Here is a 16,081-nt window from a genome sequence, read left to right as displayed (position 1 = left end):
TTTTAAATCTGTCGTAATGTTGAGCAAGTAGTATTGAAATATATCAAATTGTTAACACCCTAAAACACTATATAAGGTGTGAATATACAGAAAAGTGATACAATGCTAATAGCCAAGGACCCAAATACTGTATGTTTTGCGTATCTGTGCGGGACAGCAAGGGTACAATATTCTGCTTTCTCTAAAGAAAGAAAAATCAACAATTAGTTTCCAGTCTATTTTCTGTAGAGGTCACGATCCAGTTTTGAGTCCCTCTGTCACACTCACACACACACACACACACAGTCTATCTGCATCCCTTTGCTACCAAGTACAAATCAGTTATCTACATTTACATACTGTTGGAAGTAAATGCAGATATATACAGTGGTAGTAAACCTTCTGTTCGCTACAGTCTCTTCATGGATAGCAGCGCCACCGTCCAGCAAGCTGGCTGGCTTCATAATAAACCTATACAAAAAAAAGTCAGATTCCAACTAAATGTTTGGTTCTTAAGCACTACTTCACTCCTCTATGGTGCTCCATTGTTCCTTTTGTTTGTTTCCTTCATCTCTGCTCTGTGCTCGTTCTATTCGTCCATTATTCTCCCAATTAAGTTTTGATTCGCTTCTTCATTGTTAGAGGCTCGCTCGTCCATTATCCCCGGCAGACTGTAAGCAGAGAGAGAGAGAGAAGAAAAAGAAGAGAGATGAGGAAAGAGGGAAGACAAAAGGAAGTAGAGAATAGAGAGAGTAAGGGGAACAGATCAAGAGAGAACAACAAGGAAAGCAAGAGGAAAGATCCAGAAAGAAAAGCAACAATTAGACCAAAGAGGAAGATTACTAATGAGCAGAGTGATACACCGAGAAATAAGCGAGAGGTAGAATGTGGAAAGCAGCTGGTAAACGGGCTTAGCGGTCAATTAAAGCCTGCAGAATGATTGTGGTGTCTTATCTTTGCCCAAGGGAATGGTCTTCTACACAAACATAAACACACATCTTGTAAGGGAGGTAAGCCCTTCTGTGTACTTACAGTGTGTGTGATTCACCAGACTAGGGATTTGGAGCGGGTGCTGACTCCTTTCCTCTTGCTGGCTGCTGCGGTCACTGCATTACGATGACTTCGCTTGTGAGACTCCAGGTACAGCTGACAAAAACAATTTAAAGAAAAGATCACTTGCTTTGTATTTATAAATCCATACAGTACACGATACATGCTACCGAGGTTAGTTTTATTACATGGAGTTAAGCTACATCTTTACTGTAACAGTCGGCAGAGTCCAGATAAAGAAAATCATCATCATGATACACTAACATACACATAAACAAAAAAAGTGAAGCATACCCCTCTAAAATGTGTCTTTAAATGTCTTGTTTTATCTGACCAACAGCCCAAAACCTACAGATGTTAAATTTACAATATATATATAAAGCTAAGACAAGCACCAGATCTACACATTTGTGGAGCTGGTTACCGAGAATGTTTGCTTGAAAAATGACTTTTGAACTCCATTTCAATGATCAGAATAAGACGATCGATTTTCTTTCGATCGACCAATGACTTCATCAACTAATTAGGACCGGGGGTCAATTTACAAAAGTTCAAAGCAGTTATAAGCAAGACACCCATTCTCTTCATGTAGAGTCTACATGAGTGCATACCAAGTGATGATAATGATCTTACCACCACACTCTATGCCCTGACAATGACCCCTCAGACTGGAATTGATACACTGGATCATTTCCACTAGCAGTAGCAGTCTACTCCATTTGTTTAGTGATGAGTGTTAGTCCTCACTGGGGAAAGTCTACAAAGTGTGTCTTTTAAAAGAGGAGATATTTATGTCAGTAATTGAAAATCCAGTACCTTCTTGGCAAAGGCCCGCCCACACTGGTCGCATGCGTGGAGGGAGAAATTCTTGGTCACTCTGACTTCAGTGGAGGACGACGACCCTGTGCCGCTGCTCTCTGACTGGGTGTCGTGCCGTCGGGTGTGTGGAGTTTGGTTGCTGGGTGGAGTGGTGGAGGAGGAGTTGCGTTGGTGTGTGTGTTTTTCACTGCGGCGGGTCAGCGGGGGGCTGATGGGACGAGGCTGGTGGGTCTGCTCCCTCTCCTGCTTACGGGTGACAGGAGGGGACGGGGTGACCACTGGCGATGAGAGGTCCAGCTGTTTCCGAGTGACAGGGGCAGGAGGCGGGGCGGAGGAAGAGGAAGCTGATGAAGTGGTTGGGGCAGCCGTGGAGCACTCTAGCTTGCGAGTGACAGGGGGCGAAGAAGAGGAGGACGATGGCGAAGAAGCGTGACGTCCGTTTACTTCCTCTTTGATGCTGCCACTTGTCCTCTTGTTGGGGGTCGTACTGTTGAGGACTACCTCAGCTAGCCTCTTGACCGCCCTGCTCTCCAGTTTGGGCATGATCTTGCCGAGGTATCCAGATGACTTCTTGTGGACCACAGTCACATGACGCAGGACGTCACGTTTGCGACGCGACTCGTAGCGACAGAGAGGGCAGCGGTAGAACTTGATGAAGATGTCGTTGCCGTCCGTGTGCAGCTCAATGTGCTTTGTTAAGTTCTGACGTGAGCTGAACTGTCGCTTGCACAGCTTGCAGAAAAGCTGCTTGAAGTCAAAACCCACTGACAGCTTGGTCATTTTGGCGGGCACACCCCCGCTGCACATGTTGCCACCACGTGAGGATGGCGAACATAAGGATGGCGTCATCTTTGGGCTCGACGGGGCCTCCTCTTCCTTCACCTTCATGGTGTTGTGTGCCACAGAAACCCGTTTAGCTGTCCCAGTGCTGTCACTGGGAGAAGGGGCAGGACTACTGTCAAAGTCCTCCCCGTCGTCGTCTTCATCTGAAGGTTCTACTGCTTCCTCTTTCACTCGGATGTTGTTGCTTGGGCCTAAGTTAGCGCTGCTACTGTTAGGTGTGGCTGCCGGAGTAGAGGAGGTTGCCGTGGTAGCAGACTTGTTACTTTTGATGCTGTATATTTTGTGGACAATACGCATGTGTCTCTTCAACATGAGCTGAAATACACAGAAAAATTAAAGATCAATTGATATGTTTTCATTCTTTGGGAAAGAAACATGACTATTTCAACCAATTCAAGATAATAAAATACCATCCAAAAGAACATCTTGAGTGTACCTCATGCTGCCAGGACCTGAGATTTGAAAACACCAAAAGCCAGAAAAGCTTGAAGCTGCCAGTAGGGCAACAAACAAACCTGAGAGCTGTAGTTCCTCTTGCAGAGCGTGCAGCGACATGAGGCAGGTGCCGCCTGTGGAGAGGCTGCGGGCTGACTCTGTTGTTTGGACTGGTTTTGGTTGGAATGTGTTGTTTTCGAGGTCACAGGGGTGGACTTGGAGTTGTGGCCACGTGTTGGAGAGGCATTGTTGCTCTTCCTGGGGGGTGTGACCTCCAGAGAGAAGGGCAGGCCAGGCCGTGAGGCGATGCTGGGTGTGATGGTGTCCCGCCGTAGACCACGATGCACCTCATCAAAATGGCGGCGTACGTTGGCTTTGGTAGCGAAGGTTTTGAGGCACACTGGGCAGGATTTTCCAGTAGGTGTGCTGAGAGTCCTTGGCCGACCTCCAGCAACAACAGCAATACATATTATTTCATGTTTCCTTTGAATATATGGCAATGGGCAATTTGCAATGCCTCTACATCCAATGTGCACACATAAAACAAAGTACTGACATTTTTGTTTCAGATTATTTCCGACAGTTTGTGGAAAATCTACACTGTAACTATTCAGCTAAAGCAAGAAACACCATTATCATGACCATTAGGTTTAGTGTACAAATGTTCAATTAAGTTTAATCACCAAGTCAAGTCAAACCACCTCTTTGTTATGTTATGTGGGGTTTTAATCAATATGTTATCATACTGACCAATTTCTAAATCACCATATTCAATATTGTTTGTCGTTTTTCATTGTAATTTGTATAAACGCTTACCTTTCACCATAGAGAGAAGGCTTGTGGGAACTGTACGTGTCTCTGTGAACTTTCGGAGCTCTTCGAGTTTGGTCTGGTGCATTTTGCGGCAGTGACGTCTGATGCTGCGGCGTGAGTTAAAGTCCTGACCGCAGAGACAACAAGAGATTGTCACATCCTCAACCTGGATGGGATGGAGAGAACCGAGAAGAGAGAGCTTGACTGACTATGATGAACAAGGCAATGTGGATAATCATTTAGCATATGAGAATGCAACACACCTCAGCAATGAGAGGTATTTATCAGTAAAAAAAGACTTTTGTTGCATATTCACTCTGAGCACCCCAACTTTACTTTGTCACTTGTGCTTCCTGACGTGTCCAGTCACCTACCCCACTGGTGGACTCCTCGTCTTCCTGCTGTGGCTGCTCCTCTTTAGCCTCCTCCTCCGCCTCCCATTTCTTCTGTCCCTGATTTTGTCCCGGGCTGCTGTGGCTCTCTGGCCCTCCTGGCTGGCTTGGCTGGTTGTTGTCCACACCCTCCACTGGTTCTCCTTCCCATGCTACCGGACTCTCTCTGGCACTGTGAAGGACATTGAGACAAACAGTGAGAGACTGGGACTGGGACTAGCCTAAAAAACCATTCACAGGATGAGGGTCTGAGATAACAAGAAGTCTAGACCACATTGTACAAACTGGATTTGCGTTGATGAAGCTTGTCGTGTTCCTCTGTGAACAACGAATCAAATATGTTGCATCTTAAAAGTTACAGTACATTTTAATCCATCATCATACCACCTACCTGGGTGTGTGTGACGGAAATCTAGCAAGCTCCTCCTCTGTGGCGAGGTACTGGAACACGGCCTTGGTAGTGGTCTGAATGGGCTCCAGTCGGACCACGTAGTCTGGGGCTCTGGGATATATGGCGTCCAATAAATCCTTCATGGCCACACTCTGCCTGTCATCACCCGACGGACCTAGCAAAGAACAATCCAAAAAAATAAATGAAATTGTTTATAATAAACATTAGTAGCATAGTAACTAGTAAAAGTGTAATACTATTTAGGTCAAAATTAGCAATACTATATTTACTTTTTGTATAAAACTACTTTAAGAGACCCTGGTCATTGCCAATCACTACGGTTACTTTAATGGGTGGTGAAAAATTCTGCTGAAATATTTCCAAGCAGACAGACTCGGCCCAGCTCATTAATGGTAGGGATGCTTGAATTTCCCAGGGTTAAAACAATGGTGCAGTGTTGGGAGCTTCAAAAAGTGAATTCTTTTCAGAACTGGTGTAGAGCTAACATTGTAGTAGGCATCATATGATGTAGCTAATGTTAGCAACACAATGTGTTTTTGCTGATGCAACATAACAGGTGGGACTTTGCCACAGCTTTGAAGTTAGATGGTTTTTAACAAACATCCAGCCAATTGTGCCTCACCGGAGTCAGTTTGTACTCAGTGGAGGTCTGGATGTAGGGATGTAACGGTATGAAAATTTAACCTCACGGTTATAGTGACCAAAATTATCACGGTTTTCGGTATTATCGCGGCATTTTTAAAGATGTGTTCAATATGTTCAGAAAGCACCGATAGGCCTACACAAGCTGAAATAGTTTGAACAAGTGTAACAGTGTTTATTATATTACAAAAATATAGGCAATAGGCTTGTAAAAACTATTGAAAACTGGCTACTGACACACCGGCCCGCTGTAGGGTGTCCGGTAAGAACTTGAACCAGAGATGTCTGACTTTGAAATCCAGGAAGATTTATTTACAACTCCAACATGAAGTTAACTATGAAGTTGTATTTGATGTTACATGTGAAGTTGGATGTGGTTCTGAAATATAAGCAAATAATAATGCACATCAATAAGCATCTGACTTACTATGAACATGATTTACCAAAACTAAATGTTATAGCCACCAGCATATAACAAGAAACAATACTAAGAATTACATTCATTTCTCTGTAATAATTAACATAAATGTAACATATTGCTCAGTAACACAAACTGAGAATAAGCCACATCTATTACAACACACATATCCATAACGGAGCAAACGGTATAATACACCTTTAATAGATAAGCACATGGCTCCACAGCGCTATCTGTTTACTGATGATTGCATGTTGCTAGCAAATTGCCCCGACACAACCTGAATATCAACACATGGCTGCACAAGTAATATTAAACAATCTGCACATCTATCAGCTATGCAATAGCAAGAAACACAGCAACAGCAATATTATCAAGGCGATAATATATCTCTTACTCCAAATAAATGTCATGTCGTAGGCTAACACAGGCAAAACTTAATCCACATTGTAGCAGTACACTTATTGAAATATGAATAAACGTAGCTTAAACGTTTACACAGATAACGAGGTAGTAAAACCCATGACAATTTAGCAAGCTACAGAATAGTTTTAACTTACGTTCTAGGCTACACACATGACTTCAACAAGTCCGAAAACGGGAAAAGAAATGATAAGAAAAAAGTCAGTTTACAGCTGTTCTGTCCCCTTCTCCTGTCTGAGCGCAAGTGATTGGCAGGAGATCAAAGAAATGACTCTCGTCACTGATTGGTCAATCATCTCAGGAGAGAGAGCAGGTGTTACTATGGCCTTTTTTACAAGGCTGATAAATGTCCTGAGCGTCATCTCCTCCTCACGCCAGGATTCCAACTTCAAGAAACGCACTGTAGGCTACGCAGTGCGCCCACGCGGCAACTTCAGGAGACTCGGATGAAGCTGGGAACATGCGGTTTCTACACCATGGTAATCCACCGTGATAATGATATTTTAAATGAAAACGGTAATTGTTATCAACATTTTTACCGTGGTCTACCGATACACCGGTAATCATTACATCCCTATCCGCATGTGTAAACTTTGGAAACATAGGGTAGACATACCAAAATCTGGTCTTATATCTGCAGCGCTGTATCAGTTACGTAAGTGAAAGTAAGCTAAACTTTTGTAAACAAAATATAGATTTTCTTAGAAAAAAAACAAAATAACAACAACAAAGGGTTGTGGAAAAGGACACGTTGGCTGTTTTAGTTTGCCATTACTTTCTCTTGATGTTACTATAGAGCCATGTTACTATAGAGTCATGTTTTACTGATAGCACCTTTAAAAGGGTACATTTAATCTTGAATATCTAAAATATTAATATTAAAATATAATAGATAGCCAAAAATGGAAATATTTTAGTTGGTGGAAAGTTATCCACCTGGTTAGAAAATCATCCTATGAATAAAATGACAGAACCCTTAACAGCCAAAGTGTGTGTATCAGCAGCCTGTGTGTCATCTCGACATGTATTTGAGCAAGACACTGAACCAAAGTATTCCTGCTTCTTGTGGCAAATTGTGCATCAGATAAAAGCCCCAAAAAATCTGAAAAGAAAACATCATCTCACAGAGACCTGTCACCCTCTCTCTTCAGTTCTCTTCTGTGTTATTGAACCCATTTAAAATGCCCGCAAAGAGTTAGTGTGACTCCATTTATGTACTGAGAAGATGATGGTCTCTGGCTACAAAACATTTTCTGTTTGTGCACTTTTGCTTTGGCACTTACCCACACAGTGCTTTCTTTTAGAGTAAATACAATTATTTTGCCTCTCGAAAGCCTCCTTTATGTGGGTATTCCTCTTCTGGTAAATGTGCAAGTTTATTGCATACCGTTCTTCACAACAGGAGATAAAGAGAGGATGGAAAGAGAGTAATTGAATTTTAGGCACTTTAAAAATGGACCACAAATCATCACTGGAGACTGTATAGGTCCTCTGTCAGGGCTGGCTGGTGAAAAATTTAGTTTTTTTTATAATCCAGTAATCACACAATTAATACCCAGTGTCTCACTGGTGAAAAACAGACACAAATTAAGTAATTTATCAAAATAGCAATGCAATACACTTTCATCCGCTGGTAATGGGCTCTTGATTGAGAAGAATTAAGCCAACAAACAGCTTAATTAAGACAACAAGCAGGTGGAAAAAAGATTGTGATGACATTTGTTTCATTACAGTGGATAAAACGGCAAAAATATAACGTGACAGTATGTGTTCAGATTGATTTCTCTTTTAGGAAGAGAGGAGAGGAGAGTTAAACTAGAACAGAGAAACAGAGTCTCCAAGGCTTAATTCTTTCCACAAGTCATACCACTTCTAAGCAGCAAAGAAAAGAGACGTGGACACATACTGTGGCTAATGAGAAGTAGATCAAATACAAATGTCAGATCATAGGGGTTGGAATCACCAGAAGCCTCACGATACGATATCGTCACGATACTTATGTCACGATACTATATTAATAATAATAATAATTAAAATTGTATTGCTGCAAAATGGGACAAGCACAAACACACATATAATAATAGATCGATACTTGGCGTCTGTGTATCGATACAGTATTGCCACGGAAAATATCGCAATACTATGCTGTATTGATTTTTTTTCCCACCCCTAGCAGATCAAAGTCAACTTCCTTAGTGATATGAGAGGAGAGCAGATGAGAAACAGCACTTTGAGTGAGGGAAATGATTGATGGATTGAGCATGTTACAATGTGCATGTGAGTTTGTGTGCAAATGAATGAAATGAATGTGCAGACAGAGGAGATAAGAGGAGAATAATGAGTAGGAGGCAGATGGCGTGAAAGAGAGACAAGAAACTTTGGAGTGACAGACTATGAAGTCAAATGTGGAGTAGCCGTAAGAGATGTTAAAGTAATCAATGATTCTGTGCATAGGTGTGTATAACTAGGTGTGTATGGGCGACTAGCTCAAGTCCTTTTGATCCCTGCCTTGTTCAAGGAGTCTCCGTTTGTCTGTGTGATCTGTACAAGTTTGCATTTGCATGTCCTCAGCAAGGTTATAATCGTTAACGAAAACGAACGAAATAACAAAAACTAGGTGGGAAAAAACAGTCGTTAACTGAAATAAAAATAAAAACGAGGCATTACAAAAAAACGATAACTAAACTAAAATTGTAATGTCTGTTTGCAAAACTAACTAAAATAAAATAAAATTGAGTAAATGTCCTTAGTTTTCGTCTTTGTCCATCTTTCATAGAGCAAATAACGTTATATCTCTCCGACCATGACATTTCCCGTAGACATGTATAGTTTCCGACTGGGAACCCAGAAATTCCGACATTCCACGTCAAATTGAACACAACATGTCCGTGGCTCCGTGCCTCTCGCCTGGCACCTGGAAGAAAGCGACAGTCCTATTTGATTATGACTGTGTCAGATAAAAGCGCCTTGCAGTGGAAGGTGGTAAAATATGTGGGCAATTTATTACAGGGAAACATCCCACGCATTTGAAAGTACATTTGAGAAGCGCACACAAGCTAGGAGGCTAACCTAGCTTACCTTAACAAGGTAAAGGAGAACGCAAAGCCCCCTTTCCCCGAAACAGAAGCTAACCCCGGTAACGTTACGGGCATGGATGTATGGATACAGGGCCAGGCAGCATGACAGAGACAACAGCAGGACAGAGAACACTACAGGAGGGCTTTCACCGGTGACCCGATAGCTGCTGGTTAGTAAATACCAAAAGCGGGAGGAAGCGTGGGTTAATATGTGGATTAATACTGGGATGTCTACACAACTGTGTGACTCGATTGACTTCAAAACGTTCGCCACTTTAATCGAACCAAAGTTGAAAACACCTGTTGATGTATGTCTTCTTTAGTCTGTTGGCTATTTAGGTTTTTTTCCTGGATCATGTCACTTACACATTTTGCACATACTGCGTCTTGTGTAGACGGTTTACATATTTATGACCATATGTAGGCTACATTTTATGTACTGGTGTTATTGTTGAATACATATTTCTAAAATTGTATGATGTTTTTGTTGAGTTATTATTACACAATACTTTTTCTGATCTTTTTGAATCCCCCGACAAATAACCCATATTACAAAAAAAGACTAAAACTAATAAAAACTAAACTAAAACTAAGCGTTTTCAAAAACTAAACTAGCAAACCCGCTTTAAAAACTAATTAAAACTAAACTGAATTTGAAAACAAAAAGTCAAAACAAAAATAAAAATAAAAACTAATGAAAAATGCAAAACCATAATAACCTTGGTCCTCAGCATGCATAAATGCTCTGGCCTTGGCTCTTGAAGATCGTGTTTTACCTGTTCTGCCAATTGATTTTATTCTTGAGTTCATTAGTCATTTTTACCTTTCTATCTAATTTTTTTGTGCTTTGATTTTTGTGAGTAAACGAGTATTATAGACGCTTGTGTGTCTGCATGCTAATGCGTTATGTCACTAACCGTCGGGTTCAGGCAGCCGTGATAGGCAGTAGTACTCTTTATGTGTGATGAGGTTGGGCAGGCCTCTGAACAGACTGCGACACAGTTTACATTCAAAGATGGTGTCCACCTCCCTCAGCAGCATGTGCTTCAGCTGGCTAGTGCCTGCAAGCCAAAGAAAAGCAGTGATGATTACTTCCAGTGATTTCAGGGAGAATTATAAGATATACAGTATACCGTGTACATACAGAATATTGTACAATTCATTGCAGAAAATCTAAATTAATTTATATTTCTTGTTGTGTAGTTGTTAGGAGTCTGCAAAGATGTATAATGGTGGTGAGCCATTTCAGGCTGATCAAATACACTGTTTCAATACACTGAAATGTTTATAATATCTTGCTGAAACAGCTCAAATGTAAAAGGAAAACTGTCTGGAAAATTACAGGCATTTATATAATCTCATATTGCTGAGAAAACAGGGAAAACAAGAGTTGAACAGAGAAATTAAGCTGATAAATTCCAGTCTGTGTAAAATGCCTGTGTCTCTTTGACATTTAAAAGGACTCAGATGATATTTGCCTTTGTGTTAAGTGCTACTTTTGCGTCACTGCAGTCGTCACCTTTACTTTTTCCTGTCATTGTCGTAAGCATGCTGACTCATATGTTCAATTTCAATATATCTGACTCATATTTTGCCTAAGTAACAGCATGTATTATATGCTCTGTTGGACATTTTACTACGCAAACGTTTCATGCAAAATTACTGAGAAAACACTACTACTGTGACTCACACAGTCAGTACTTGTGCAACTTGCTTACACATACAAACACCAAAACACGCATTGTCCTCTCACGTGTTTTTTTTCTCTTTCAGAATTGTGTATCCTTGGCATCTATTGCTCTTTTGCCACTGGCTCAGACTGTTGGTGAAGACTGCTAATGCAATTTTTATAAAACAAATTGGTCAGAAAGGTTTTTTGTCACAATAATTGATTTTGGAATTATTACTCCCCTCTAATTCAAAAAATTCAAAACGATTTGAAGAAGTGGACATCCTTGCCCACTTCCTTCTTTGGGAGAATCAATGATATAAAAACGAAAATCCTTTATATATATATATATATATATATATATATATATATATATATATACACACATACACATATATTATATATATATATATATATATATATATATATATATATATATATATATATACACACATACACATATATTATATATATATATATATACACACATATATATATATATATATATATATATATATATATACATACACATATATATATATATATACATATACACACATATACACACATATATATATACACATCACATATATATATATATATATATATATATATACACACACACACATATATATATATATATATATATATATATATATATATATATATATATATATATATATATATATATATATATCATTAATTTTATTAAGCCAAGGGAACTGTGAGGTTTATCCCTGCTCAATCTACCTGGTCAGCCCACCTTTAAATTATGACTTTGGTTTATTTATAAGATAGATATCCTGGAGGGCTTAAATCCATCACCTTTATCTACAATACAGATCAGATAGAATCTCTTAACAATGTAATTATTTGGAACACACTAATGGTTTGGAGGGATCTGAGAAAATATTTAAATATTCCCACTGTCATTTCTGTATGGTCCCCTTTGGCACTGAATCCCAATCTCCCAGACAAATTCTGGAGACTCTGGAAACCCTTGGATTCTTTCCTAAAGAGACTCTGACTCGCTTGTCCCTGGAGGGCAACGGCTGATCGTTTTGTTTATATGTGCTACTTATTTATTTTCTGTCATATTCCTGTACAATTTATATAGATATATAGTTTCTTCTCTCTCTCTCTTTCAAATGTATTGTTATATACTGCAGCATCTGTATGGTTTGGGGTGGGGTTTCTTTTTTTGTTATTGTTGAAGGGAGTGTTTGTTTGTTTTTAATTGATTTTTAATTGATTTATTTATTTTTTTATTTATTTATTATAATTTTATTTTCTTGGTGGTTCAGTTTTAAACATTGCAAGGCATAGAGACCATGTCATTTCTGTCATCTGGAAAAACACTTGTGCCGTGTCTGCATAATAAATATAACTAAATAAAAAATGAATGGATAAAAAGAAAACACACAGACACAAACCTGAACGGAAGCATTCAATGATCTGCTGAATCCCTGACTTGGATGTCTGCAGAGGCTGCTGGAGTAGAGGAGGATCTCCGGGCTCCACACACAGACCTAGAGAGCAAGAGAGAGAGCGAGAGAGAGATTGCATTTCATCAAAGCCAGCATATAATTACATCAGAGTATGACAGTCTTGGAGAAATACACCATCAACTGGGAATTCTGGGGACCTGGTAAGACACAAGGTATATTGCATTGTGCTTTAAGGATACACACAATCATAGTCATACAATGAGGTCTGTATGAGACAGTGATTCACTCTGACCTCATTAGCTCCATGCTAACACACACACACACACACAAATGACTATGAGAAAGCAGGTCATCTGTCTTTTCCTTATAATTTCAGTACATCATTAAATACATCCCTCATTCCTTAGCTTTATCAAGGACGTGATCAAAAAGGAAATACAGGGTGCAGAAATAAAAAGACTAAGGCTATTGATATCTCTGTGATGCTTGTTTAGAGGACTACAGCTCAAGTGGGACTGTTGGCAAACATGTAATGGGGGAACAAAGTCAGAGAGAGAGGGGTACTGACATGCAGAAAAGGGCCGCAGGTCGGAACCGAACCTGCGGCTGCTGCGACAAGGACTGAGCCACTGTACACGGATAACCAGGAGTCCCACAGGTTTGTTTTGTCTAATTAACAGACTTGCTTTTATGCCATCTTTAATTGTTATCATTCAATTGCCACAATAATACTGTAATGGCAGTGAGGAAATCACATTTCACCCTGCACATTTCTGGTTGCTTGTAAGGTGAATTGTAGATCAAGGAAAAATATCCCACTATTGCACTCACTGCAATCAATACTAATCGGGTAAATGTCTAAAATTAAAATATGTGCAATCTAGCATGATACTCAGTATGAGCAATATATGCAATTTAGAGCAGAGATTTATTTCAAAATCAGTGTGACGTGTTATTTTCGAACAAAAAACAGGTTGGCTTGTCTCCTGCTAAATCTTCAGTCTTTGTAAATCACTGCATAGAACAAATTCATTCTACTTTTCTAAAAAAAACACAACCACACACTTCTGTCTGGAACAGAGAAACACCAAAAAAATAATTTACCAAAAAACCTTTAGGGTGTTTTTTGTACTTATTGATGTGTGAGGAAGTGCCAAACTATTTAATTCATCATTAAAAATAAAATAGCAGCATGGTTCCTGCATTATTGATGCAAACTGACTGTGGCTCCATTTTTATTTTTAATTCAGCAACTTAACTTCAGTACTACGTTTTTGACTTTTCATGGCGATTGGCATACAAACAGTAAGTAAACAGCCACAAGAGCAGACCAATTACATGGACAAAGGCCACAACAGACCCTGTAATCACCTCAAATGTTTAAGTCTAATTTCTCACTTTATATTGGTGTAAAAGAAGGTGACAGGATGAACATAATTTCTGCAGCAACAAAAGGAGCATTTTGTAACAGTGGTAACTGGGACAAAGCAAATGTTTCCAACTGTGACAAATGTTTGTTCGGTTTTGAAGCACACACTTCAATTACAGCCTGCAAACTACAATTTAGGTTAGCAAAGATGCACTATTGTCATCAAAGAACAATGCTGTGCTTTGTTAATTCACGTTGACACACACATATACATATATATATATATACACACACATACTACATACACATACACATACACATATATATATATATATATATATATATATATATATATATATATATATATATATATATATATATATATATACATACATACACATACACACATATATATATATATATGTGTGTATATCTATGTGTGTATATATATATATATATACATACATATATATATATATATATATACACATATATATATATACACACATACATATATATATATATATATTTTCAGTGATTTTTGTCTGTTTTGTTTTTTTTTAACTTTTTTTCAGTTTGGCTCTATCCAAGATGAAGTTACTTCTGGTCAGATAAGACTAGAAGCAGACACCTTGCAAGTTTAAAGTCTTGTTGGCCCAATATATGCTTATACGTTGGTGTGTGTGTGTGTGTGTGTGTGTGTGTGTGAGAGTAAGAAACAGAATGAAGGAAAGACAGAAGGCAAAAAAAACAGCAGACAGACTGACACACCCAGAAAGACAGACAGAAAGAGAGCTAGAAATGTGAATGACAACTGTGTGAGCGGGTTTGACAGAAAGAGAGATGGAGATTATGTATTAATGTGTGACAGAATGTGTTTTGCCAATCCCCATCCCCCCACACATCTCCCAGGCAAACTGCTATAATCCCAGTGGGGCAGGTCAGCGACCGGCCGACCTCCACATCCCCCTCTGCAAGAGGGTCAAAGATCAACCAATGAGAACGTCAGTCGACACAAACAGCTTCCTTTTACTACGAGTGGCACTTTTCTTAGCAGCACTGTTAGAAATGAAGACACAGTAGCTGGATTTACATCTGAATCAAGATGTCTACATCCATTTTCAAAGTAAAGCTACGGTGAAAGAAACGCAGAGAGGAACATGGGCAGCCAAGCCAAAATTAAGGAAGGATTTAAAGAAACAAACATGTCAGCATTCAGTAGAAAACAGTACATCATCATAAATGCAGCTTCAATAGCCATGTAGTATATTTTATAATACAATATCAATAGGTTAGCTTGGCTTTAGGGTCATGAAACACATGGCAGTGCACGGTGCATGTAGTTTCAGGCGAGATCAACCTGAGAGCGACAGATCAGCGTGGCCTAATTTCGAGGCAGCAACATTTCAGTAGATGAAGTGGTTACACCTTGGATAGCAATATATAAACTCATTCAAGCAATATCTTTTAATAATTTTATTTTTTTTTAAATACAAATTTTACATTCTATAGTTTCATGCTGCTCAGGCTATGCTTATTTTAAGTAATTTGCCACAAACCAAAAAGATTTAAGCTTTCCCAAATTATGGCAGAGATAGGTTTACTTTTTCCGTCTGAAAGTTCCAACCTTTAATAAATGTTTGTCACATAGACAGCAACGCACACTAAATGCAAAACCTCTTTTGGTTTCCATTTCGTCTGTTTGGACAGACCATTTGATCTTATTTGGAGCACACAGCCAACCATGCTCTGGCAGTGAAGCTACACAGGAGGCTGACAGACAGTCTTAGCCTGTAGGTGGATGAATCGAAGCAGCAGGAAGTGTAGTGGGAAGACAACCTGACCCACCTGTGTTATGACCGTGGCTGCCGGCGCTGGTCTGCTGAAGCCACTCCTCAGTCTGGCAGATTTGGTCCCTGGTCCCAGTGGTGGCGCTCCTGTGGGACTCAGGCATCAGAGGGGGAATGGGCTTCCACAGAGGCTTTGCCTGGAGCTGGGCCTCAGAGTCGCTCTTTTCCTGGTCATCCATCGGAGTTTCCGACACAGTCTCATCTGGAGCAGAGGTCTGGAGCTGGGCTTGATCGGAGGACTGGTCTGCTCTTTGGGGCTCCTCCTGTTGTGGATGCTGGCTGTCTGAAAGGAGCTGGCCTTCCTCCATCACTGTCTGACCACCACTCTGTGGGACCAAAATCAGACATGAAAACATGAGCTACAGAAAAAGGAGGCAACAAATCAACAAATAAAAGGGTAAAAAGGATGACTGTTATGTCATAGCATTTCTTTTGTAGAATA

General features: G+C 39.7%; 1 protein-coding gene across 4 annotated transcripts in view; it reads right to left on the bottom strand.

Annotated features, from left to right (window-relative positions):
- Positions 1-16,081, bottom strand: part of znf800b (zinc finger protein 800b) — a 33,240-nt gene continuing 17,159 nt past the window's right edge. For 3 of the 4 annotated variants that reach the window (XM_078242503.1, XM_078242506.1, XM_078242504.1), the window contains 10 exons: positions 15,638-15,965; positions 12,406-12,501; positions 10,221-10,364; positions 4,723-4,897; positions 4,314-4,503; positions 3,943-4,105; positions 3,207-3,571; positions 1,846-3,006; positions 1,012-1,125; positions 1-650 (listed from right to left, as the gene is read on the bottom strand). In XM_078242503.1, coding sequence (XP_078098629.1) covers positions 1,024-1,125; positions 1,846-3,006; positions 3,207-3,571; positions 3,943-4,105; positions 4,314-4,503; positions 4,723-4,897; positions 10,221-10,364; positions 12,406-12,501; positions 15,638-15,965 — 2,724 coding nt within the window. In that variant the 3' untranslated portion in view covers positions 1-650; positions 1,012-1,023. Of the gene's footprint in view, positions 651-673; positions 822-1,011; positions 1,126-1,845; positions 3,007-3,206; positions 3,572-3,942; positions 4,106-4,313; positions 4,504-4,722; positions 4,898-10,220; positions 10,365-12,405; positions 12,502-15,637; positions 15,966-16,081 lie in introns of those variants that run through there. The other variant, XM_078242505.1, reaches the window with a different exon arrangement.

The sequence above is a fragment of the Sander vitreus genome, chromosome 23, assembly GCF_031162955.1.
Source record: "Sander vitreus isolate 19-12246 chromosome 23, sanVit1, whole genome shotgun sequence".
NCBI classification, from domain to species: domain Eukaryota; kingdom Metazoa; phylum Chordata; class Actinopteri; order Perciformes; family Percidae; genus Sander; species Sander vitreus.
Note: the sequence above shows the minus strand (reverse complement) of the source record. Positions and strands in the feature narration are given on the sequence as shown.